The following is a 27,556-nucleotide window of genomic DNA, read 5'->3' as shown; positions in this document are numbered from 1 at the left end:
AACAAACTGGGTGATAACAGTCATAGAGGTAGGAAGGCCCTGCTCGCAAGCTTACAATCTATAGGGAAACAGGCATATGTACACAAGGAAAGGTGCTATCTATTGCATAGAATGAGAAGACGTGAGGATATGTGTGGACTGTACAGAGTGGATGTAATTTGATAGGAAGGTTTATGAAAGTTATGTGGGTGGTTCAGGAATTTGATACGCTTGCCTAAAGAGGTGAGTTTTGAGGGAACGCTTGAAGGTTTGGAGACTAGAGGAGAGTCTTATTGTGCGTGGTAGGGCATTCCACAGAGTGGGTGCAGCCCGATGAAAGTCCTGCAGTCGTGAGTGGGAGCGAGTAATGAGTGTGGATGAGAGACGCAGGTCTTGTGAAGAGCGGAGAGGTCGGGTTGGGAGATATTTTGCGATAAGCGAAGTGATGTACGTTGGTGTAGTTTGGTTAATGGCCTTGTGTGTGAGTAAAAGTATTTTATATTGAATGCGGTAGAGTACACTACAGGTAACCAATGGAGGGACTGACAGAGTGGATCTGCAGACGATGAACGTCTAGCGAGGAAGATAAGCCTCGCCGCTGCATTCAGAATGGATTGTAGTGGTAAGAGTCTTGTTTTGGGAAGACCAGTGAGGAGACTATTGCAATAATCAATGCGGGAGATAATGAGAGCGTGGATTAGAGTTTTAGCAGTGTCTTGTGTAAGGTATGGTCGTATTTTGGATATGTTTTTTAGATGCATGTAACATGATCTTGAGACAGATTGAATGTGGGGAACAAAGGACAGATCAGAGTCAAGGATGACACCTAGGCAGCGAGCTTGTGGGGTAGGGTAGATAGTCGAGTTTTCAACAGTGATAGAGATATCAGGTTGGTAACTACTATTGGCCGGTGGAAATATAATTAACTCTGTCTTTGAAATATTAAGTTTGAGGTGGCGAGAAGTCATCCAGGATGAGATGGCAGAAAGGCATTCAGTGACACGGTCCAGTACAGATAGGGACAAGTCAGGGGAGGATAGGTAGATTTGAGTATCATCTGCGTACAGATGATACTCGGTGTTTGAGACATGGGGGGTCAATACAATTAACCGCGATGATCTTGCGGGCGCGAGTCATTGCGGCAGCGGCCGCACTTTTACGGCAGCCCGAATTTGCAGAAAAGTGCTCGCCACAGAGGTCCAAGCGATTTTGAGCTAATTTAATCAGAATCCAGGCTGCAAAGGGTGCGAGATCGGGTGCTGCTGCTGGCATTTAAATGCTGCGGCAACGGCACTTCGCACCTTTCACAGCTAATTGGATTGACCCCATGGATGGTTGGAAAGATGATCTGGGCTGGAACTGGTTGAAAGCTGTGCTGGAAACGGAGAGAGGCGACTGGACTGGAACTGGGCAGGTGTTATTAAAATAGAGCATAGGTTCTCAAACTCTGTCCTCAGGACCCCACACGGTACATGTTTTGCAGGTCTCCTCACAGATTCGCAAGTGAAATAATTATCTCCACCTGTGGAACTTTTAAAATGTGTCAGTGAGTAATTAATACACCTGTGCACCTGCTGGGTTACCTGCAAAACATGCACTGTGTGGGGTCCTGAGGAGCGAGTTTGAAAACCTATGGAAGAGAGAACTGGATGTGGACAGACTGGAACCGTACTGACAGAGCTGTGATTTCAGGAGAAGCGACTGGCAGCTTGGGAGTGTCCAGGAAGCTCTCTTTATAGGAACCAGTGTTCCCTTATTGGATGCTGAGGTCAGGTGACTGGGAGCAGTGCTCTAAGTGGCTGGAAATGGTTAGGTAAAGGAATCCAACACAGCTGCACCCATACATTTTAGAAGGAACTCTGGCATGGAGCCAGCGTGCCAGTATGCTGAGGGAGCGCATAGAGAGCAGAGCTCTACAGAGAGCAACATCAGGGCCGGTTCAGGGGCGTTTTGCGCCCCGGGCGGCCATAGGGGGCGTGGCTTCATACAGGGGGCGTGGTCAGTTATGCCCCCTGTACAGTAGTAGCGCCACTGAAATGATGTGCGGTGCGCGATGATGTCAACGCGCACCGCACATCATTACCGAAAAGGTCCTCTCCACGAAGGGAAATTCCCTTTACAGCGGGCAGCGGCAGCGGGGGGCACAGCAGCAGCGGATCTTGCCATGGTGCAGCGCCCTCCGGAAGGCGGCGCCCCGGGCAAAAGTCCTGCTTGCCCGTGGCAAGATCCGCTACTGAGCAACATCCAGGGTCAGCAGTAAGCCGCTGAGAATGCTGTGCGAAGACAGCGTGAGCAGACCTCAGTGCCATCCAGGAGTGATGTGTGTACGCAACTTGAGTGGACCTCATTACGAGCCAGAATAGATACCACAGTGGTAAGAAACTTCAGAGCGGAACAGTCAGGGGTCTATTCATGAAGCAGTGATAAAAGTGGACAAGTTACCTATGGCAACCAATCAGCATTGAAGTAACATTTATAATTTGCATACTATGCAACTGTATGGAAGCAGCTGATTGGTTGCCATGGGTAACTCCTCCACTGGCTCACTTCTCCACTCTTATCACTGCTTCATGAATAGACTCCTCTGTCTGTGTGTGGGTCAGCCTATCTGTCTGGCTTCTGTCCACTTTCTCCGGGAGAGTGGCACAGTGGTGTGGCTGGGTGTGCACCGATCACTGACAGCACCGAGCAGAGTACGCGGGTGATCTCGGACTCTCATACTGTAGACACCCCCCTCTGTCTGTGATATACTGCATATAATGGGAACATTACGGGCTTGGCATGTGTCTGGGCTGTAGCCTAGCAGTGAATGTCCCCTCTGTGTGTGTCCGGCCTCTACAATCACAGCTCCGCACATCACTTTACTGCTTCCGTTCTGATCCCATCTGCAGCTTTCTGTGTACACCTAGGGTAATGCCTGCGCCCTTGGCGTTCTGAACTCGCACACATGCACAGTAGCAAGCAATAGCGCAACCAGGCTTGGACTGGCCCACAGTGGTACAGGGGAAACCACCGGTGGGCCCCACCTCCTGCTCTAAGGATCAGGTTCTAGACTGTGCACTTGAATTATACATTATACATATGTTACCTTATACTGGACTATGGTGTATTTTCTACAGTGCATTGCTGTTATTAATCTGGTACATTATCATACATGCAGCAGCTGTGTATATTTATGACGGGACGCAGACATTGCACTCTCTAATGGTTAGTCAAACCTATGAGGTGGCAAGCCACACCCCCTCTGCAGACTGGCCACACCCCTAACACTGCATTCCCCCGGTGGGCCCTACATGCCCCAGTCCGGCACTGAGCGCAACTGCGTGCGGTTTGCAGGATTTGCCTCCGATTCAGGCCCACACTGTCCCTCTATGGCCAAGCAAAGCTCTCATAAGTGTTTCACTGGTATGCGGCCATCCGGCTGGGCTTTGGGGGAAGGGTTAAGCTTAGGCTAGGGGGGAGGGGGACTTAAGATTAGGCACCCCCGGGGGGGGGGGGGGGGGGGTTGTTAGGTTTTTGGCTGCAGAGGGAGGAGGTTAGGCACCCATGGCGAGGGTTAGGGTTAGGCTACGGGGGTGGGGGAGTGTTAGGTTTTTGGCTGCGGGAGGAGGGAGGTTAGGCACCCATGGCGAGGGTTAAGGCCCCTACACACTGGTCGATATATCGGCCTTCTCTTGAACGGCCGATATATCGCGGGACCGTCGGCCAGTGTGTACGGCCGATACGTCTGTGAACTCCGTCGTTCACAGACGTATCGCGTCGGCCGCGCAGCACAGTCGACGGCCAATATATCTACCGATATATATTGTCGCGTCGCTGTGTGTGTACGGGGCGGTCGGCCGGCAGTGATTGACAGCTGAACTGGGCGGGCGTGTGTACCATCCCCTTTATTATTCCTTGTATGAATTATATACATACACTTTCTTGTATTTTAGACATTAAATTGACATCAGAACATTTAGCTGATTGTGTTCTGACTTTGTCTGCCCAGCAGTGGTAAATGTATTTTCCTGTTTATATTATTAGCGCTGGTCACATTTCTATTCTCTGTCCGCATTCCCCTATGCCTTGTATCATACTTGCCTACCCTCTCGGAATGGCCGTGAGGCTCCCGAAAATCGGCTGGCCCTCCCGGCCCCCCGGAAGGGTGGGCAAGCCTCCCATTTTCCTTGTCAGGCCCTCCACTCCCCCCTCAGCCACCCACAGCAGAGAACAAGTGGGCGGCCGAGGGGATCCGATGACGCGATTCGCGCTGAATCGCATCATCGTAGCTCCGCCCCCCGCTATACAGTGCCTAGTTTATCGGCACCTTATAGCGGGGGGCGGAGCCACGATGCGATCATGTCACGCCCCCCCGGACTGCCCACTTCCCCGTCGTCACACCCCTCGGATGGCCCATCATGCCACCGGCCACGCCCCCATGCGTATACAACGCTGCCTCCTCCCGGAGTAAGGGGCAGCAAGGTAGGCATGTATGCCTTGTATAGAAGCCATTTCCTATAGAAGTCTATGAGTTTCTTTCCATATAAATCCAGAAAAGGTATCCGATAGGATCCCTCCCCGCAGTTGCATACCTCCCAACTGTCCCGATTTTCGCGGGACAGTCCCGTTTTTTGGGGACTGTCCCGCTGTCCCACCCGCGGGCTGCAGTGTCCCGCGGTGGGGGGGGGACAGTTGGTAGGCACTGTGTCTCGCTGCCCTGCTTAGCAGAGCAGCGGTGAATAGACGCTGTGCGCATGTGCACAGCGTCTATTCAGGGGAGTCAGAGGGAGAGGGGGCATGCCAGCGGCTCACAGAGCGCTGGGCATGCCCCCTTAGTGACGAAAACAGGGGCGTGACTCGCGCTCGCGGGTCCTCCGCGAAGCCACGCCCCATTTTATTAGGCCACATCCCTTTTCTTTAGAGAAGGGAAAAGTTGGGAGGTTTGCAGTCGTGTATTTGCAGTAGGACTCGCAAGATTTAAACCCCAAAGTCCTCAAATAATCACACATCTTCATGCATACAGTGTTAATAAACGCCGCAATACATGCGGTAAGTGGTGGGATGTACAGGGGTAAAGACATACTTGCCGACATTCTGGCTGCTCTCTGCGGGAGAGAGCAGCCAGGTCGGCTCAGCAAGGGGGCAGGGGAGGGCTGTGACGTGGGGAGGAGGTGGACCAGGGACGGGGGTGGAGCAGGGGCGGGACGGGGGGCGGAGTTTTGGTGGCACATCCTTTAAGCCACGCCCCCGCTCTGTAATGCCGCGATCCCCGGCATTACACTGCAGGGGGCGTGGCTATGATGACGCGATTCAGCAAGAATCGCGTCATCAACTGCCCAGACCGCCCACTTTACACACTAAGTGGGCGGACGGGCAGGGGGACCCCTGATTCCGGGAGACTTGCCTGCTCTTCCGGGGGGACGGGAGGGTCACCCGATTTTCGTGAGCCTCCCGGCCATTCCGGGAGAGTAGGCAAGTATGGGCAAAGAGAGTGACCCCCCCCACCCTCCAGTAAAGAGGCGTAGCTTAAAAAAGAGGACGTGATGATGTCGGTTACTATAAAATTATTTATATAATAAAATAATTGCTCACGGCCCCGAGTGCTACACAAGGGGGGATAATTTTAACATGGGGGGGGGCCCCGTTTCCTACCTTACTTGAACAGGAAGCAGGACCCTCCTTCCCGGCCAGCGGCATCCTCCCAGTGTTATTTGGGAAGATGACGCTGGTCACAGTGCCGGGGTCTTTGCTTTCTATGTGCGGCGCCATCTACCTGAAGAGATCACTGGGAAGATGGCGCCGCAGCGCAGGTATACTTGGTGGAAGCGGATCCGGGCCAGACCAAGGCATGGGCAATTTGTACCCCCCCCCCCCCCCCCTCGGTGCCACTGGGAGATGTATCATATTCAAAATATGATGTGCGATACATCCCGCCCTATGTATGTATGTACACCCCCTCAAACACCCCAATTTTTGCAAGACTGTCCTGCATTTCAGGGGGAGAGGCGGGGCAGGGACTTTCTCACCTGCTGTGTTAGGCTGGAGAAGCGGTTTATACCCCCCCCCCCCTCCAGTGTGACATGAAATGTGGGTGTGGTGTGTGGCCACGCCCCATTTTATGTGCGTACCAAAGACTTGTGAACGAGAACCGGATTCCCATGTCCCAAATTATGCTCTTTAGGGTCCCCCAAAGCCTTAATCCAGCTCTGATCAGAAGGTCAGTATCCGAGCCTAGGGGGGGTTTCCAGCGGCCAGACGGCCGACTTCTCTACCTCTGCTACGTGCATGCGAGTCACCAGCACCGATGTCAGCAGTAATATATGAATGACACTCACAGGGGTAAATTTCCTAAGCATCGATTTTGGGTTTTCTGTGATTTTGAAGATTAAGTAAAGTCAAATTCAACCAGGAAATTGCATAGAACACCGACATCTCATACGTTACATAGACAGGAATGCCGATCCTGGATTTACTAAGCATCCTATTTTTGGGTGTGGTATGGAAGGTAGATAGTAACTAGGTTGACAGGGTCTCTAGTCGACAGGTCAAAAGGTAAACATGAGTTTTTAATGTGTTCTTTTTTTGTGTCGTTTTCTCCGTAGAGTGACCGGGAACCCCAATTAGTGCACCGCGTCCCCTCGCTTCGCTCGCCATGCTTCGGGCAAGGTGCCTCGCTCCGCTACCTCTGCGCTCGGCACAGGTTACCGTTCCCAGTTGTAGTCCACGTTGATCGTTAAGTATGAAAAGGTTTTAAAAAAAGAAAAGAAAAAAATTGTGAAACTTGTGTCGACCTTTTGACCTGTCGACCAAGTTACTGTCGACCAAGTTACTGTCAACCTAGAGATTGGATCCCCCTATTCTTAAACCTATAGAAACTGCTGAAAATTGGCTACCCAAATAAAGGTGGTCCTTGTGCTCCAGGGGTGGCCGGTGTTGGACTGGGCGGTCGGGATAATCACGTCTTCATTTGCTCCCACAGGCCCGGCAGCTGGAACTTCCGATGGAGCATGGAGTCGCCATTGTCTAGATGTGTGTGAGAAACTTTAGTAAGTTTGTCTTGAAAAATACTCAAACAACCGTCATGTATTACTTCTACTTTACCCAAACTAATAATAATACACTGCTGGAATGAATACAGGCAAGCACCGCTGTTACTGGTGATGCTAAATGTTATATTCATCATACAAAGATTTTTATTAAAGAAATCCGAGACCGTTATTACACATAGGGTATTATAAATAAATACATTTACTGTATATCAATAAAATAAATGAATTTAGATATAAAGAAACCTATATTCCCACCAAACTGCAGGTGGAGCACTACCATGTGTCTCTTGCTGTCTCAGTGAGCACAAAAGCAGCTTCTGGCTGTGCAGGTGGAGCAGTACCTTGTGTCTCTTGCTGTCTCAGTGAGCACAAAAGCAGCTTCTGGCTGTGCAGGTGGAGCAGTACCTTGTGTCTCTTGCTGTCTCAGTGAGCACAAACGCTGGTTCTGGTAGTGCAGGTGGAGCAGTACCTTGTGTCTCTTGCTGTCTCAGTGAGCACAAACGCAGCTTCTGGCTGTGCAGGTGGAGCAGTACCTTGTGTCTCTTGCTGTCTCAGTGAGCACAAAAGCAGCTTCTGGCTGTGCAGGTGGAGCAGTACCTTGTGTCTCTTGCTGTCTCAGTGAGCACAAACGCAGGTTCTGGTAGTGCAGGTGGAGCAGTACCTTGTGTCTCTTGCTGTCTCAGTGAGCACAAACGCAGCTTCTGGCTGTGCAGGTGGAGCAGTACCTTGTGTCTCTTACTGTCTCAGTGAGCACAAAAGCAGCTTCTGGCTGTGCAGGTGGAGCAGTACCTTGTGTCTCTTGCTGTCTCAGTGAGCACAAAAGCAGCTTCTGGCTGTGCAGGTGGAGCAGTACCTTGTGTCTCTTGCTGTCTCAGTGAGCACAAACGCAGGTTCTGGTAGTGCAGGTGGAGCAGTACCTTGTGTCTCTTGCTGTCTCAGTGAGCACAAACGCAGCTTCTGGCTGTGCAGGTGGAGCAATACCTTGTGTCTCTTGCTGTCTCAGTGAGCACAAACGCAGGTTCTGGTAGTGCAGGTGGAGCAGTACCTTGTGTCTCTTGCTGTCTCAGTGAGCACAAACGCAGGTTCTGGTAGTGCAGGTGGAGCAGTACCTTGTGTCTCTTGCTGTCTCAGTGAGCACAAACGCAGCTTCTGGCTGTGCAGGTGGAGCAGTACCTTGTGTCTCTTGCTGTCTCAGTGAGCACAAACGCAGCTTCTGGCTGTGCAGGTGGAGCAGTACCTTGTGTCTCTTGCTGTCTCAGTGAGCACAAACGCAGCTTCTGGCTGTGCAGGTGGAGCAGTACCTTGTGTCTCTTGCTGTCTCAGTGAGCACAAACGCAGCTTCTGGCTGTGCAGGTGGAGCAGTACCTTGTGTCTCTTGCTGTCTCAGTGAGCACAAACGCAGCTTCTGGCTGTGCAGGTGGAGCAGTACCTTGTGTCTCTTGCTGTCTCAGTGAGCACAAACGCAGCTTCTGGCTGTGCAGGTGGAGCAGTACCTTGTGTCTCTTGCTGTCTCAGTGAGCACAAACGCAGCTTCTGGCTGTGCAGGTGGAGCAGTACCTTGTGTCTCTTGCTGTCTCAGTGAGCACAAACGCAGCTTCTGGCTGTGCAGGTGGAGCAGTACCTTGTGTCTCTTGCTGTCTCAGTGAGCACAAACTCAGCTTCTGGCTGTGCAGGTGGTGCAGTACCTTGTGTCTCTTGCTGTCTCAGTGAGCACAAACGCAGGTTCTGGTAGTGCAGGTTGAGCAGTACCTTGTGTCTCTTGCTGTCTCAGTGAGCACAAACGCAGCTTCTGGCTGTGCAGGTGGAGCAGTACCTTGTGTCTCTTGCTGTCTCAGTGAGCACAAACGCAGCTTCTGGCTGTGCAGGTGGAGCAGTACCTTGTGTTTCTTGCTGTCTCAGTGAGCACAAACGCAGCTTCTGGCTGTGCAGGTGGAGCAGTACCTTGTGTCTCTTGCTGTCTCAGTGAGCACAAACGCAGCTTCTGGCTGTGCAGGTGGAGCAGTACCTTGTGTCTCTTACTGTCTCAGTGAGCACAAACGCAGCTTCTGGCTGTGCAGGTGGAGCAGTACCTTGTGTCTCTTGCTGTCTCACTGAGCACCAACGTAGAATCTGGTTGTGAAGGAGACAGCCATCCTCCACATCTGACACAAGCACTTCCTTCTGTGCTTCCTCCTCCTCTCCATAGGCACACGCAGGAGGGGTTTCGAGTTGCCAGGAAACCCCCTTTTCTTGGCCAGCAGCTCAAATTATGACCACAATAGCAATAGTATATAATACAATTACCGGTGTCGCAGCGTCTTCTACCAAGTTTATGTGTAGATCTGAGTGCTTAGGACCAGATCCATATAGACTGTGTTTCAGTGCACAGGACCAGAGAGTAACCGCCAAGAAGAATAGACAGGCGCCTTACCATGAGGTGGGAAGAATGTGGTTTTACAAAGTGCAGAACCTACAGGTTCTATTATGTATGTGTATTTATATATTATGGGGTGTTTAACTTTTTTTCTGACCACTTATGTTGTTTAACTTGTTTATATTACATATGTTTGATACAGCCTATACTATATAGACCATCTAAATCTTCAGTGTATAACAAGATACAATGTGTACAATCAATGTACATATATGTCCAGGGTTGGTGGTACTAGGTTCTTCTACCGCTCCCCTAGACTTGCTCCAATGCTCCACAGAGCGGAAAAGTTTGGATTGCATTTGCAAACCCCTCTTTATCCTGCATTTGCCCCTGCTACCTCTATCTGCACCTCCACCTCCCTTCTCTTCTCCGATCAAGCTCCATAAGACCATCTCACAAATAATACAATAAAAAAATGCAGACAACTAAAAACTAACCTAAAACTAATAACACGCTCACCGCTGAATACCACTGCCACACACCGTGCCCAGGCTAAATTAAACTAAAATACCATATAAAGAAAAAATACAAGCTTTAAAATATCAGTGAACAACACAGAAATACACAAGACTACTCGCACACAAAATCGGCCACAAAAACAATCGCAAAACTCCTCCAAATCAATCCAAACTAGCTACAACTTTCCTTCTTCCCAATACCAGGTCTGACACCTAAACCCACTACAGCGCAGGTGTTTGGACGGTTTGGGGCACTTTTATAAGAGAATTGTGGTTCCACAGTTGCATGTGATGCCTTCTACCAGTAGGAAACCTATGGGAAGTGTTTGTCAGTTTCAAGCTGGTTTGACTCCTCTATTTGACTATGTAGTCAGTGGCCTCGCGGTGGCTTGGGGGCGCAGGGCTGCGGGGGCGCAGGGGGCGCAGGGCTGCGGGGGCGCCGCCACTGATTTAGCGCAGATTGACGTGCGGACGAGCGTCCGCATGTCAATCTGCTGTCTCCTCTCACTAACCCTCCACTGCTGTGATGGAGGGACACGGAGGGCACATTGCCCCACTGTGCCGGATACATTGCCCCCACAGTGCCGGATACATTGCCGGATACATTGCCCCACAGTGCCGGATACATTGCCCCACAGTGCCGGATACATGCCCCACTGTGCCAGTTACATGCCCCACTGTGCCAGTTATATTGCCCCACTGTGCCAGATACATGCCCCACAGTGCCAGATACATTGCCCCACAGTGCCAGATACATTGCCCCACAGTGCCAGATACATTGCCCCACAGTGCCGGATACATTGCCCCACAGTGCCGGATACATTGCCCCACAGTGCCGGATACATTGCCCCACAGTGCCGGATACATTGCCCCACAGTGCCAGATACATGCCCCACTGTGCCAGTTACATTGCCCCCCTCAGTGCCAGTTACATTGCCCCACTCAGTGCCAGATACATGCCCCACTGTGCCCCCCCCCCCGGGTCACTCACCGCTTGTTGATACTAGGCTTGATAACATTGTGAGGGGAGGAGAGCGCAGCGCCTCTCCTTCCCCTCTCCGCTCCAGGTGTCCGGTAGCTGTCTGGCGCCGGTTCGCTAGCCAATCAGGAGCCGGTCCGCAAGCTCTGAATGGCTAACGCCGCCGGAGACCAGACACAGCAGCGCTGCTAATTCTGATAGCGGCGGTGAGGGGAGGGAGAGACGCTGCGCTCTCCTCCCCTCACATTTTGGCGTGACAGGGGCGAGTGGGGCATGATGCCCTGGCCGCCAGCGGCGCCCCCCTCTCCTGGGCCTGCCAAGGCGCACAGGGCACGTGCCCCACTCGCCCTACCCTTGTTACGCCTCTGCCTGTTACACATATGTTGCACATTATTAATGCATTTTTACATGACACACATAATGCTCCTTACACAGATTGCGAACACTACTGCACAACCAACCCACTCACATGCACACAGCACTCACACTTCCACTAACACTGTGACCTCTGCCACTGCTTGGATACAGATGTGTCCTCATACATCTTGCATCAATGCTAACGTCGGGCACCTTTTTTTACGAAAATGCATCTTATTTGCATTGCTATGTGGCTAGGATGCACAAGCAGCTTCTGCTGATTAAAATGATATGCAGCATGCTTATATACTGTGTGAGACTGTGGCTGTATCTGCATATGAAATGCTATACAGAATATAGGCATGCTGCATATCATTTTAATCCGCAGAAGCTGCTGATGCCGCTAGGAATACCAAATGCCCTAGGCAATTGCCTAGTATGCCTATGGCCGGCTCTGGGGGGGCTATATTTGGCACTGGGGGCATGTGAGTACCTGGCACTGGGGGCATATGTGGCACTGGGAGGGTATATGTGTACCTGGCACATGGGGGGGGAGGGAGGCTATATTTGTCACTGGGGGCATGTGAGTACCTGGCACTGTGGGGGAATATCTGGCACTGGGGGCATATGTGGCACTGGGGGGGTATATGTGTACCTGGCACATGGGGGGGGCTATATTTGGCACTGGGGGCATGTGAGTACCTGGCACTGTGGGGGAATATCTGGCACTGGGGGCATATGTGGCACTGGGGGGGGGGTATATGTGTACCTGGCACATGGGGGGGCTATATTTGGCACTGGGGGCATGTGAGTACCTGGCACTGTGGGGGAATATCTGGCACTGGGGGCATATGTGGCACTGGGGGGTATATGTGTACCTGGCACATGGGGGGCTATATTTGGCACTGGGGGCATGTGAGTACCTGGCACTGTGGGGGAATATCTGGCACTGGGGGCATATGTGGCACTGGGAGCACAGCCCTAGCAACAAGCACTACCCCCTAGCAATGAGCATGACACCCAGTGCATGAAACCCCTGGCAACGAGCATGACACCCAGTGCATGAAACCCCTGGCAACGAGCATGACACCCATTGCATGAAACCCCTGGCAACGAGCATGACACCCTGAGCATGAAAACCCCTGGCACCGTGCATGGAACCAAGAGCATGAAACCCCTGGCAACGAGCAGGTAATTTAAAAGTAATTAGAAGCCTTACTGTAGGACTTAATGTGTAATGGGCATTACGGTGTGTGGCATAATGTATCACGGACATTGCGGTGTGTGTCATAATGTGTCACAGGCATTACGGTGTGTGGTATACTGTATCACGGGCATTGTGGTATGTGGTATAATGTATAACGGGCATTGCAGTGTGTGTCATAATGTGTCAGGCATTACGGTGTATGGTATACTATATCACGGGCATTGTGGTATGTGGTTTAATGTCACAGGGGCATTGCAGTGTGGCATAATGTATAACGGGCATTGCGGTGCGTGGCATAGGGTATAACGGGCATTGCGGTATGTGTCACAGGCATTACGGTGTATGGTCTACTACACTGCTCAATAAAATAAAGGGAACACTAAAATAACACATCCTAGATCTGAATGAATTGAAATATTCCTATTAAATACTTTGTTCTTTACATAGTTGAATGTGCTGACAACAAAATCACACAAAAATTATCAATGGAAATCACATTAATTAACCCATGGAGGTCTGGATTTGGAGTCGCACTCAAAATTAAAGTGGAAAAACACACTACAGGCTGATCCAACTTTGATGTAATGTCCTTAAAGCAAGTCAAAATGAGACTCAGTAGTGTGTGTGCAGGGCCGGTGCAAGGTCTCTCTGCACCCTAGGCAAACCTTCAGTATAGCACCCCTAACCTGCAAAGCCACCACCACCTCCCGTGAATTGCATCATTACATCATTACACATATACAGAGAAAAGGGACAACACTCAAGGACTTTTAAAGTGATAAAGTATATTGTAAACAAGTCACTAAATTTTGAGACTTTGTTGGTAATTCAGACATGATCGCTCGCTAGCGTTTTTTGCAGCGCTGCGATCAGGTCAGAACTGCGCATGCGTATGCGCCGCAATGAGTAGGCGTGTTGCACAGGTACAAAGCGGATTGTTGCTGTGCAATGGGTTTTACGAAGAATCCATTCGCACGGGCGATCGCAAGGAGATTGACAGGAAGAGGGCGTTTGTGGGTGGCAACTGACCGTTTTCTGGGAGTGGTTGGAGAAAAGTAGCCGTGTCCTAGCGTTTGCAGGGTGGGTGTCTGACGTGAATTACCGTCCGGACAGGCTGAAGTGATTGCAGAGTAAGTCCGAAGCTACTCTGAAACTGTCCAAGATCTGTTTGTACCGCTCTGCTGCACATGCGTTCGCACACTTGCAAAGCAAAAATACACTCCCCTGTGGGCGGCGACTATCTGATCGCAGCAGTGCAAAAAAAACCCTAGCGAGCGATCAGGTCTGAATTAGGCCCTTTGTTCACAATATACTTTCACTTTTAAAGTACTTGCGTGCCATCTATTCTTTACATACTGAAAAATAAAATACTGTATATGGGGTCTAGTGGGAATATTTTATTGGGGTTGCGTACAGGATGCCTCCGTCAAAATAGTGACAGCTGCATTATGATCAGCATAATACCGACATTTGAATGAAATTAATAACCTTACCCCTTACCCTAACCCTCCCTCCCCACAGCCCTAACCCTCCCCGGCATGCTAACTAGAGATGAGCGGGTTCGGTTTCTCTGAATCCGAACCCGCCCGAACTTCATGTTTTTTTACACGGGTCCGAGCGACTCGGATCTTCCCGCCTTGCTCGGTTAACCCGAGCGCGCCCGAACGTCATCATCACGCTGTCGGATTCTCGCGAGGCTCGGATTCTATCGCGAGACTCGGATTCTATATAAGGAGCCGCGCGTCGCGGCCATTTTCACACGTGCATTGAGATTGATAGGGAGAGGACGTGGCTGGCGTCCTCTCCGTTTAGAAATTAAAATAGATGTGAGAGTGAGACACTTCATTTACTTACTGGAGCTTAGGAGGAGTTATACTAGTGACTGATGACCAGTGACCTGACCACCAGTGCAGTTTTATAATTTATTATTATTTAATAATCCGTTCTGTTCTTGTTCTCTGCCTGAAAAAAACGATACACAGTGACTCAGTCACACTCACATACCATATCTGTGCTCAGCCCAGTGTGCTGCATCATCTATGTATAATATCTGACTGTGCTCACACAGCTTAATTGTGGGGGAGACTGGGGAGCAGTTATAGGTTATAGCAGGAGCCAGGAGTACATATTAAACAGTGCACACTTTTGCTGCCAGAGTGCCACTGCCAGTGTGACTGACCACTGACCACTGTGACCAGTGACCTGACCACACTGACCACCAGTATAGTATATTGTGATTGAATGTCTGCCTGAAAAAGTACACTCGTCGTGTGACTTGTGTGGTGTTTTTTTATTCTATAAAAATTAAAAAACTCATTCTGCTGACAGACAGTGTCCAGCAGGTCCGTCATTATATAATATATACCTGTCCGGCTGCAGTAGTGATATATATATATTTTTTATATCATTATTTATCATCCAGTCTATACTAGCAGCAGACACAGTACGGTAGTTCACGGCTGTAGCTACCTCTGTGTCGGCACTCGGCAGTCCATCCATAATTGTATACCACCTACCCGTGGTTTTTTTTTTCTTTCTTCTTTATACATACTACATCTCATTATCATCCAGTCTATATTAGCAGCAGACACAGTACAGTACGGTAGTCCACGGCTGTAGCTACCTCTGTGTCGGCACTCGGCAGTCCATCCATAATTGTATACCACCTACCCGTGGTTTTTTTTTTCTTTCTTCTTTATACATACTACATCTCATTATCATCCAGTCTATATTAGCAGCAGACACAGTACAGTACGGTAGTCCACGGCTGTAGCTACCTCTGTGTCGGCACTCGGCAGTCCATCCATAATTGTATACCACCTACCCGTGGTTTTTTTTTTCTTTCTTCTTTATACATACTACATCTCATTATCAACCAGTCTATATTAGCAGCAGACACAGTACGGTAGTTCACGGCTGTAGCTACCTCTGTGTCGGCACTCGGCAGTCCATCCATAATTGTATACCACCTACCCATGGTTTTTTTTTTCTTTCTTCTTTATACATACATACTACATCTCATTATCATCCAGTCTATATTAGCAGCAGACACAGTACAGTACGGTAGTCCACGGCTGTAGCTACCTCTGTGTCGGCACTCGGCAGTCCATCCATAATTGTATACCACCTACCCGTGGTTTTTTTTTTCTTTCTTCTTTATACATACTACATCTCATTATCAACCAGTCTATATTAGCAGCAGACACAGTACAGTACGGTAGTCCACGGCTGTAGCTACCTCTGTGTCGGCACTCGGCAGTCCATCCATAATTGTATACCACCTACCCGTGGTTTTTTTTTTCTTTCTTCTTTATACATACTACATCTCATTATCATCCAGTCTATATTAGCAGCAGACACAGTACAGTACGGTAGTCCACAGCTGTAGCTACCTCTGTGTCGGCACTCGGCAGTCCATCCATAATTGTATACCACCTACCCGTGGTTTTTTTTTTCTTTCTTCTTTATACATACTACATCTCATTATCATCCAGTCTATATTAGCAGCAGACACAGTACAGTACGGTAGTCCACGGCTGTAGCTACCTCTGTGTCGGCACTCGGCAGTCCATCCATAATTGTATACCACCTACCCGTGGTTTTTTTTTTCTTTCTTCTTTATACATACTACATCTCATTATCAACCAGTCTATATTAGCAGCAGACACAGTACAGTACGGTAGTCCACGGCTGTAGCTACCTCTGTGTCGGCACTCGGCAGTCCATCCATAATTGTATACCACCTACCCGTGGTTTTTTTTTTTCTTTCTTCTTTATACATACATACTACATCTCATTATCATCCAGTCTATATTAGCAGCAGACACAGTACAGTACGGTAGTCCACGGCTGTAGCTACCTCTGTGTCGGCACTCAGCAGTCCATCCATAATTGTATACCACCTACCCGTGGTTTTTTTTTTCTTTCTTCTTTATACATACTACATCTCATTATCAACCAGAAAAAAGGTTTTTAGGCGCTGAACAGGGTCGTGCAAATATAGCACTGGTAATGGCAGCCACTTGGTAAGGAGGTAGCCGGCCTCCTGAAAGTGAAACAACTAAAACAAAATCACCAAGTAGGCGCACGGTACCAGTGATGTTGATAAAAACACAATTTATTAACATAAAACCAATAACAAACTGATTAAAAGACACAACACTACACAGAGCATATAACTGAGGTATTATACCTTATAGTTCACACATAAAGTGTATAAATAAGTGAAAGGGACACTAATATGCAGGAGAACCCGTCTCTGTAAGATAGGGTTAATCTCTCACATTAATTCCATATCAGACAGTTTAAATGAAAAGGAAGTCCTGTAAACTGATGTAATTAGCGTTTGTGACCATAAAGGTGTCCAGATTTAAATAGTGTTTCCTTGGAGCAAAATAAACCAGCCGATTAATGTTACTCACTGAGACGTAATGATCTCTTGCTGTACGGGATAAATGGTTAAGAAACCGCTTGTTATCACCCTGTGCATGGGTGAGACATCCGTCAGCGGTATATTCAGATGAAAGCCACTTCTTTCTGTGCAGCACCAGTTGCCTGTATTAGATCACCATACAGATCCTCCAGCTTGCTGAGCGACGCCCGGCCGGGCAGGAGGTAACAATGTTCCAAATGCAAGGAGAGTTAGAGTGGAGTGATTGAATCACAGGCTGGATCATTCACCGGTAACTTGTAACAAACGGCTGAAAGTGATGGATGTCGTGCTCCGTGGGACACTTAATGGTCAAGTGTGGCCCTTACTTCTGTACCCTCAACGCGTTTCTCCGCACCTCAGGCGGCTTCTTCAAGAGGCATTGTTACCTCCTGCCCGGCCGGGCGTCGCTCAGCAAGCTGGAGGATCTGTATGGTGATCTAATACAGGCAACTGGTGCTGCACAGAAAGAAGTGGCTTTCATCTGAATATACCGCTGACGGATGTCTCACCCATGCACAGGGTGATAACAAGCGGTTTCTTAACCATTTATCCTGTACAGCAAGAGATCATTACGTCTCAGTGAGTAACATTAATCGGCTGGTTTATTTTGCTCCAAGGAAACACTATTTAAATCTGGACACCTTTATGGTCACAAACGCTAATTACATCAGTTTACAGGACTTCCTTTTCATTTAAACTGTCTGATATGGAATTAATGTGAGAGATTAACCCTATCTTACAGAGACGGGTTCTCCTGCATATTAGTGTCCCTTTCACTTATTTATACACTTTATGTGTGAACTATAAGGTATAATACCTCAGTTATATGCTCTGTGTAGTGTTGTGTCTTTTAATCAGTTTGTTATTGGTTTTATGTTAATAAATTGTGTTTTTATCAACATCACTGGTACCGTGCGCCTACTTGGTGATTTTGTTTTAGTCATTATCAACCAGTCTATATTAGCAGCAGACACAGTACGGTAGTTCACGGCTGTAGCTACCTCTGTGTCGGCACTCGGCAGTCCATCCATAATTGTATACCACCTACCCGTGGTTTTTTTTTTCTTTCTTCTTTATACATACTACATCTCATTATCAACCAGTCTATATTAGCAGCAGACACAGTACAGTACGGTAGTCCACGGCTGTAGCTACCTCTGTGTCGGCACTCGGCAGTCCATCCATAAGTATACTAGTATCCATCCATCTCCATTGTTTACCTGAGGTGCCTTTTAGTTGTGCCTATTAAAATATGGAGAACAAAAATGTTGAGGTTCCAAAATTAGGGAAAGATCAAGATCCACTTCCACCTCGTGCTGAAGCTGCTGCCACTAGTCATGGCCGAGACGATGAAATGCCAGCAACGTCGTCTGCCAAGGCCGATGCCCAATGTCATAGTACAGAGCATGTCAAATCCAAAACACCAAATATCAGTAAAAAAAGGACTCCAAAACCTAAAATAAAATTGTCGGAGGAGAAGCGTAAACTTGCCAATATGCCATTTACCACACGGAGTGGCAAGGAACGGCTGAGGCCCTGGCCTATGTTCATGGCTAGTGGTTCAGCTTCACATGAGGATGGAAGCACTCAGCCTCTCGCTAGAAAACTGAAAAGACTCAAGCTGGCAAAAGCACCGCAAAGAACTGTGCGTTCTTCGAAATCCCAAATCCACAAGGAGAGTCCAATTGTGTCGGTTGCGATGCCTGACCTTCCCAACACTGGACGTGAAGAGCATGCGCCTTCCACCATTTGCACGCCCCCTGCAAGTGCTGGAAGGAGCACCCGCAGTCCAGTTCCTGATAGTCAGATTGAAGATGTCAGTGTTGAAGTACACCAGGATGAAGAGGATATGGGTGTTGCTGGCGCTGGGGAGGAAATTGACCAGGAGGATTCTGATGGTGAGGTGGTTTGTTTAAGTCAGGCACCCGGGGAGACACCTGTTGTCCGTGGGAGGAATATGGCCGTTGACATGCCTGGTGAAAATACCAAAAAAATCAGCTCTTCAGTGTGGAGGTATTTCAACAGAAAAGCGGACAACAGGTGTCAAGCCGTGTGTTGCCTTTGTCAAGCTGTAAGAAGTAGGGGTAAGGACGTTAACCACCTCGGAACATCCTCCCTTATACGTCACCTGCAGCGCATTCATAATAAGTCAGTGACAAGTTCAAAAACTTTGGGCGACAGCGGAAGCAGTCCACTGACCAGTAAATCCCTTCCTCTTGTAACCAAGCTCACGCAAACCACCCCACCAACTCCCTCAGTGTCAATTTCCTCCTTCCCCAGGAATGCCAATAGTCCTGCAGGCCATGTCACTGGCAATTCTGACGAGTCCTCTCCTGCCTGGGATTCCTCCGATGCATCCTTGCGTGTAACGCCTACTGCTGCTGGCGCTGCTGTTGTTGCTGCTGGGAGTCGATGGTCATCCCAGAGGGGAAGTCGTAAGCCCACTTGTACTACTTCCAGTAAGCAATTGACTGTCCAACAGTCCTTTGCGAGGAAGATGAAATATCACAGCAGTCATCCTGCTGCAAAGCGGATAACTGAGGCCTTGACAACTATGTTGGTGTTAGACGTGCGTCCGGTATCCGCCGTTAGTTCACAGGGAACTAGACAATTTATTGAGGCAGTGTGCCCCCGTTACCAAATACCATCTAGGTTCCACTTCTCTAGGCAGGCGATACCAAGAATGTACACGGACGTCAGAAAAAGACTCACCAGTGTCCTAAAAAATGCAGTTGTACCCAATGTCCACTTAACCACGGACATGTGGACAAGTGGAGCAGGGCAGGGTCAGGACTATATGACTGTGACAGCCCACTGGGTAGATGTATGGACTCCCGCCGCAAGAACAGCAGCGGCGGCACCAGTAGCAGTATCTCGCAAACGCCAACTCTTTCCTAGGCAGGCTACGCTTTGTATCACCGCTTTCCAGAATACGCACACAGCTGAAAACCTCTTACGGCAACTGAGGAAGATCATCGCGGAATGGCTTACCCCAATTGGACTCTCCTGTGGATTTGTGGCATCGGACAACGCCAGCAATATTGTGTGTGCATTAAATATGGGCAAATTCCAGCACGTCCCATGTTTTGCACATACCTTGAATTTGGTGGTGCAGAATTTTTTAAAAAACGACAGGGGCGTGCAAGAGATGCTGTCGGTGGCCAGAAGAATTGCGGGACACTTTCGGCGTACAGGCACCACGTACAGAAGACTGGAGCACCACCAAAAACTACTGAACCTGCCCTGCCATCATCTGAAGCAAGAAGTGGTAACGAGGTGGAATTCAACCCTCTATATGCTTCAGAGGTTGGAGGAGCAGCAAAAGGCCATTCAAGCCTATACAATTGAGCACGATATAGGAGGTGGAATGCACCTGTCTCAAGTGCAGTGGAGAATGATTTCAACGTTGTGCAAGGTTCTGATGCCCTTTGAACTTGCCACACGTGAAGTCAGTTCAGACACTGCCAGCCTGAGTCAGGTCATTCCCCTCATCAGGCTTTTGCAGAAGAAGCTGGAGACATTGAAGGAGGAGCTAACACGGAGCGATTCCGCTAGGCATGTGGGACTTGTGGATGGAGCCCTTAATTCGCTTAACAAGGATTCACGGGTGGTCAATCTGTTGAAATCAGAGCACTACATTTTGGCCACCGTGCTCGATCCTAGATTTAAAGCCTACCTTGGATCTCTCTTTCCGGCAGACACAAGTCTGCTGGGGTTGAAAGACCTGCTGGTGAGAAAATTGTCAAGTCAAGCGGAACGCGACCTGTCAACATCTCCTCCTTCACATTCTCCCGCAACTGGGGGTGCGAGGAAAAGGCTCAGAATTCCGAGCCCACCCGCTGGCGGTGATGCAGGGCAGTCTGGAGCGACTGCTGATGCCGACATCTGGTCCGGACTGAAGGACCTGACAACGATTACGGAAATGTCGTCTACTGTCACTGCATATGATTCTCTCACCATTGAAAGAATGGTGGAGGATTATATGAGTGACCGCATCCAAGTAGGCACGTCACACAGTCCGTACTTATACTGGCAGGAAAAAGAGGCAATTTGGAGGCCCTTGCACAAACTGGCTTTATTCTACCTAAGTTGCCCTCCCACAAGTGTGTACTCCGAAAGAGTGTTTAGTGCCGCCGCTCACCTTGTCAGCAATCGGCGTACGAGGTTACATCCAGAAAATGTGGAGAAGATGATGTTCATTAAAATGAATTATAATCAATTCCTCCGTGGAGACATTGACCAGCAGCAATTGCCTCCACAAAGTACACAGGGAGCTGAGATGGTGGATTCCAGTGGGGACGAATTGATAATCTGTGAGGAGGGGGATGTACACGGTGATATATCGGAGGATGATGATGAGGTGGACATCTTGCCTCTGTAGAGCCAGTTTGTGCAAGGAGAGATTAATTGCTTCTTTTTTGGTGGGGGTCCAAACCAACCCGTCATTTCAGTCACAGTCGTGTGGCAGACCCTGTCACTGAAATGATGGGTTGGTTAAAGTGTGCATGTCCTGTTTATACAACATAAGGGTGGGTGGGAGGGCCCAAGGACAATTCCATCTTGCACCTCTTTTTTCTTTAATTTTTCTTTGCGTCATGTGCTGTTTGGGGAGGGTTTTTTGGAAGGGACATCCTGCGTGACACTGCAGTGCCACTCCTAGATGGGCCCGGTGTTTGTGTCGGCCACTAGGGTCGCTTATCTTACTCACACAGCTACCTCATTGCGCCTCTTTTTTTCTTTGCGTCATGTGCTGTTTGGGGAGGGTTTTTTGGAAGGGACATCCTGCGTGACACTGCAGTGACACTCCTAGATGGGCCCGGTGTTTGTGTCGGCCACTAGGGTCGCTTATCTTACTCACACAGCTACCTCATTGCGCCTCTTTTTTTCTTTGCGTCATGTGCTGTTTGGGGAGGGTTTTTTGGAAGGGACATCCTGCGTGACACTGCAGTGACACTCCTAGATGGGCCCGGTGTTTGTGTCGGCCACTAGGGTCGCTTATCTTACTCACACAGCTACCTCATTGCGCCTCTTTTTTTCTTTGCGTCATGTGCTGTTTGGGGAGGGTTTTTTGGAAGGGACATCCTGCGTGACACTGCAGTGCCACTCCTAGATGGGCCCGGTGTTTGTGTCGGCCACTAGGGTCGCTTATCTGACTCACACAGCTACCTCATTGCGCCTCTTTTTTTCTTTGCGTCATGTGCTGTTTGGGGAGGGTTTTTTGGAAGGGACATCCTGCGTGACACTGCAGTGCCACTCCTAGATGGGCCCGGTGTTTGTGTCGGCCACTAGGGTCGCTTATCTTACTCACACAGCTACCTCATTGCGCCTCTTTTTTTCTTTGCGTCATGTGCTGTTTGGGGAGGGTTTTTTGGAAGGGACATCCTGCGTGACACTGCAGTGCCACTCCTAGATGGGCCCGGTGTTTGTGTCGGCCACTAGGGTCGCTTATCTGACTCACACAGCTACCTCATTGCGCCTCTTTTTTTCTTTGCGTCATGTGCTGTTTGGGGAGGGTTTTTTGGAAGGGACATCCTGCGTGACACTGCAGTGACACTCCTAGATGGGCCCGGTGTTTGTGTCGGCCACTAGGGTCGCTTATCTTACTCACACAGCTACCTCATTGCGCCTCTTTTTTTCTTTGCGTCATGTGCTGTTTGGGGAGGGTTTTTTGGAAGGGACATCCTGCGTGACACTGCAGTGACACTCCTAGATGGGCCCGGTGTTTGTGTCGGCCACTAGGGTCGCTTATCTTACTCACACAGCTACCTCATTGCGCCTCTTTTTTTCTTTGCGTCATGTGCTGTTTGGGGAGGGTTTTTTGGAAGGGACATCCTGCGTGACACTGCAGTGACACTCCTAGATGGGCCCGGTGTTTGTGTCGGCCACTAGGGTCGCTTATCTTACTCACACAGCTACCTCATTGCGCCTCTTTTTTTCTTTGCGTCATGTGCTGTTTGGGGAGGGTTTTTTGGAAGGGACATCCTGCGTGACACTGCAGTGACACTCCTAGATGGGCCCGGTGTTTGTGTCGGCCACTAGGGTCGCTTATCTTACTCACACAGCTACCTCATTGCGCCTCTTTTTTTCTTTGCGTCATGTGCTGTTTGGGGAGGGTTTTTTGGAAGGGACATCCTGCGTGACACTGCAGTGACACTCCTAGATGGGCCCGGTGTTTGTGTCGGCCACTAGGGTCGCTTATCTTACTCACACAGCTACCTCATTGCGCCTCTTTTTTTCTTTGCGTCATGTGCTGTTTGGGGAGGGTTTTTTGGAAGGGACATCCTGCGTGACACTGCAGTGCCACTCCTAGATGGGCCCGGTGTTTGTGTCGGCCACTAGGGTCGCTTATCTGACTCACACAGCTACCTCATTGCGCCTCTTTTTTTTCTTTGCGTCATGTGCTGTTTGGGGAGGGTTTTTTGGAAGGGACATCCTGCGTGACACTGCAGTGACACTCCTAGATGGGCCCGGTGTTTGTGTCGGCAACTAGGGTCGCTTATCTTACTCACACAGCTACCTCATTGCGCCTCTTTTTTTCTTTGCGTCATGTGCTGTTTGGGGAGGGTTTTTTGGAAGGGACATCCTGCGTGACACTGCAGTGACACTCCTAGATGGGCCCGGTGTTTGTGTCGGCCACTAGGGTCGCTTATCTTACTCACACAGCTACCTCATTGCGCCTCTTTTTTTCTTTGCGTCATGTGCTGTTTGGGGAGGATTTTTTGGAAGGGACATCCTGCGTGACACTGCAGTGACACTCCTAGATGGGCCCGGTGTTTGTGTCGGCCACTAGGGTCGCTTATCTTACTCACACAGCTACCTCATTGCGCCTCTTTTTTTCTTTGCGTCATGTGCTGTTTGGGGAGGGTTTTTTGGAAGGGACATCCTGCGTGACACTGCAGTGACACTCCTAGATGGGCCCGGTGTTTGTGTCGGCCACTAGGGTCGCTTAGCTTAGTCATCCAGCGACCTAGGTGCAAATTTTAGGACTAAAAATAATATTGTGAGGTGTGAGGTATTCAGAATAGACTGAAAATGAGTGGAAATTATGGTTTTTGAGGTTAATAATACTTTGGGATCAAAATGACCCCCAAATTCTATGATTTAAGCTGTTTTTTAGTGTTTTTTAAAAAAAACACCCGAATCCAAAACACACCCGAATCCGACAAAAAAAATTCGGTGAGGTTTTGCCAAAACGCGGTCGAACCCAAAACACGGCCGCGGAACCGAACCCAAAACCAAAACACAAAACCCGAAAAATTTCCGGCGCTCATCTCTAATGCTAACATTCAGGATGCAGGCTATCGGGATTCCAGCGTATGTATTCTGATAGGTGTAGGGATTTTGGCATCTGTATTCCGAATGCCAACATCCCGTCGTCCAGACTACATCCCTGTAATTGTATGTACAGTATATACATACATACATATATATGTACAGACATACATATATTTGTATGCTTCTTATTTTGTTCCTTCCCCCATCTGTAAGTTCATTAGTAACCCGCATACAGAGACATCCTTCAGTTTTTTGCTAGATGAATTCAGTGGTGCGGTGCCCTCCAGTGGCTGGTGCCCCTAGGCAGCCGCCTAAAGCTGCCTAATGGTAGAGCCGGCCCTGTGTGTGGCCTCCACGTGCCTGTATGACCTCCCTACAACCCACACAAGTGGCTCAGGTAGTGCAGCTCATCCAGGATGGCACATCAATGCGAGCTGTGGCAAGAAGGTTTGCTGTGTCTGTCAGCGTAGTGTCCAGAGCATGGAGGCGCTACCAGGAGACAGGCCAGTACATCAGGAGACGTGGAGGAGGCCGTAGGAGGGCAACAACCCAGCAGCAGGACCACTACCTCCGCCTTTGTGCAAGGAGGAACAGGAGGAGTACTGCCAGAGCCCTGCAAAATGACCTCCAGCAAGCCACAAATGTGCATGTGTCTACTCAAATGATCAGAAACAGACTCCATGAGGGCCCGACGCCCACAGGTGGGTTTGTGCTTACAGCCCAACACCGTGCAGGACGTTTGGCATTTGCCAGAGAACACCAAGATTGGCAAATTCGCCACTGGCGCCCTGTGCTCTTCACAGATGAAAGCAGGTTCTCACTGAGCACATGTGACAGACGTGACAGAGTCTGGAGACGCCAAGGAGAACGTTCTGCTGCCTGCAACATCCTCCAGCATGACCGGTTTGGCAGTGGGTCAGTAATGGTGTGGGGTGGCATTTCTTTGGGGGGCTGCACAGCCCTCCATGTGCTCGCCAGAGGTAGCCTGACTGCCGTTAGGTACCGAGATGAGATCCTCAGACCCCTTGTGAGACCATATGCTGGTGCGGTTGGCCCTGGGTTCCTCCTAATGCAAGACAATGCTAGACCTCATGTGGCTGGAGTGTGTCAGCAGTTTCTGCAAGACGAAGGCATTGATGCTATAGACTGGCCCGCCCGTTCCCCAGACCTGAATCCAATTGAGCACATCTGGGACATCATGTCTCGCTCCATCCATGGAGACATCATGTCTCGCACCACAGACTGTCCATGAGTTGGCGGATGCTTTAGTCCAGGTCTGGGAGGAGATCCCTCAGGAGACCATCCGCCACCTCATCAGAAGCATGCCCAGGCGTTGTAGAGAGGTCATACAGGCACGAGGAGGCCACAGACACTTATGAGCCTCCTTTTGACTTGTTTTAAGGACATTACATCAAAGTTGGATCAGCCTGTAGTGTGTTTTTCCACTTTAATTTTGAGGGTGACTCCAAATCCAGACCACCATGGGTTAATAAATTTGATTTCCATTGATAATTTTTGTGTGATTTTGTTGTCAGCACATTCAACTATGTAAAGAACAAAGTATTTAATAAGAATATTTCATTCATTCAGATCTAGGATGTGTTATTTTAGTGTTCCCTTTAATTTTTTGAGCAGTGGATATCGCGGTCATTGTGATATGTGGTATAATGTCTCAGGGTCATTACAGTGTGTGTCATAATGTGACAGGCATTACGGTGTGTGTGGCATACTATATCACGGGCATTGTGGTATAATGTCTCAGGGTCATTGCGGTGTATGTCATAATGTGTCACAGACATTGTATGTGCTATATGTATCAGGGGCATTGCAGTGTGTAGCATAATGTATCACGGGCATTGCGATTCCTGTCATAATGTGTCACAGGCATTATGGTGTGTGGCATAATGTGTCGGGGGCATTACGGTGTGTGCATTATTGTGTGTGGCATAATGTCTAAGGGCCATTGCAGTATGTGGCATAATGTCTAAGGGCCATTGCAGTATGTGGCATAATGTATACTGGGCATTACTATAAGGAGGAAAAATGACAAATAATGTAAGGGGCATGAATCAGGATTATTTTTCTTTCCAGTGGTGGCTAACGTCTGGGTGTGCAGGTTGCAAAACTGGGGTATAAGGTAGTCTTTTCCTGCAATGCCACGCCCCTTTATGTGAAGCCACGCCTATTTCAACTAGGCCACACCCCTTTCACGGGTTTTCCCTTTACTAGTGCTAATGATGGGGGGGGGGGGGGGGGGGGGCGCCGAAGAATTTTTTGGCTTGGGGGAGAAAAAATTCCCGTTACGCCACTGTATGTAGTCTTTAGTAAACTTTCAATACAACAGAACTTTAGACAGAGAAAATAATCAATGGGCCACGTCCAGCCTTTAAGTTTAGATTCTTATGTGATGTTCTGATAGATGTTTAGATAAACGACCTTAACTTTACCTCTTGGTGGTTGCTCGGAGTATTTTCTTTCTTGAATCTTCGCAGAGAGGTGAGAATACTGTTTTTCAAGAAATGATCGTCACCTTTTTGGGTACGTTATAACTAAATATTCATTTATTAGTGTATGGATTTTCAAAAGAATTTTATACAAATTAAATAAATATAGAATTGTGAAAACAATTATAATTCAATTACGTTTAAGATATTAACCAAATGTTTCAACATCAAATCAATAAACACGTTTATTAATCTGCTCCGTGTCGGATCTTCTCTTGTTCTCGGGTAGGCAACCACCTAAATCCAAATTGTTAACTCGTACTGATCATACATAACTATGAATACCATTACACGTAACAATCGATTGACAACTAGAATATAATAACGTCTCCGTACGAAGTTACAGTTACACTCTATATCTGTCCCTACAATATCGTTTCTATAAATACTATATATATAAATGTCTCTTGAAACAAATGTAAAATGCTATTAATGTTGTGTTAGTAAATCCTGTATAAGGGAGTAATCACTCTCACACTGGCTGTTCTTTTTTTCCGTTCACAGCGGTGTCCCATATGACGATTTATAACTCCAGTAAACTAGGTAAGTCTGATAAATGTAACTATGGTCACATACTGCGATCAGAGAGAAAATAAATATTGACTAATCAATCCTGAAGTGACGGATTAATTGTTCTAGGCTTAGGTCTCTGTGCGTTTAGCAAATTGAGCACAGTACCGTTAGATTATCTCTGCGAGGTCGCCTTCTAACAGGAGGTGCAGGACACTGACGGCTGGAGTCTGTAATAAATTCTGTCTATAAACTGACGTCTGTAGCTGTCCCTGTGCTGTTGTTCAACACTGAATGGATGTGGTATTTTCTTATACTGCAGTATTAATTCACCACTTTAGTATTTATATTTAATAAGTGCACTTATATTATTATGATTTCTTTCAACATCCCCTGGTTGTGGTAACAGTG

General features: G+C 48.7%; 1 protein-coding gene across 9 annotated transcripts in view; it reads left to right on the top strand.

The window, feature by feature from the left end:
- The window catches only part of LOC134987321 (beta-1,4-galactosyltransferase galt-1-like), a 103,054-nt gene that overhangs the window by 63,203 nt on the left and 12,295 nt on the right, over nucleotides 1-27,556 (top strand). For 5 of the 9 annotated variants that reach the window (XM_063950486.1, XM_063950485.1, XM_063950487.1 and 2 more), the window contains 2 exons: nucleotides 6,941-7,007; nucleotides 27,140-27,178. In XM_063950486.1, the coding sequence (XP_063806556.1) occupies nucleotides 6,989-7,007; nucleotides 27,140-27,178 (58 nt within the window). In that variant the 5' untranslated portion in view covers nucleotides 6,941-6,988. Of the gene's footprint in view, nucleotides 1-6,563; nucleotides 6,694-6,940; nucleotides 7,008-26,623; nucleotides 26,670-27,139; nucleotides 27,179-27,556 lie in introns of those variants that run through there. The other 4 variants (XM_063950483.1, XM_063950490.1, XM_063950491.1 and 1 more) reach the window with 4 other exon arrangements.

Source organism: Pseudophryne corroboree, assembly GCF_028390025.1.
Source record: "Pseudophryne corroboree isolate aPseCor3 chromosome 8 unlocalized genomic scaffold, aPseCor3.hap2 SUPER_8_unloc_7, whole genome shotgun sequence".
In the NCBI taxonomy this organism is placed as follows: Eukaryota; Metazoa; Chordata; class Amphibia; order Anura; family Myobatrachidae; genus Pseudophryne; species Pseudophryne corroboree.
This window is presented reverse-complemented; position numbering and strand designations above follow the sequence as displayed.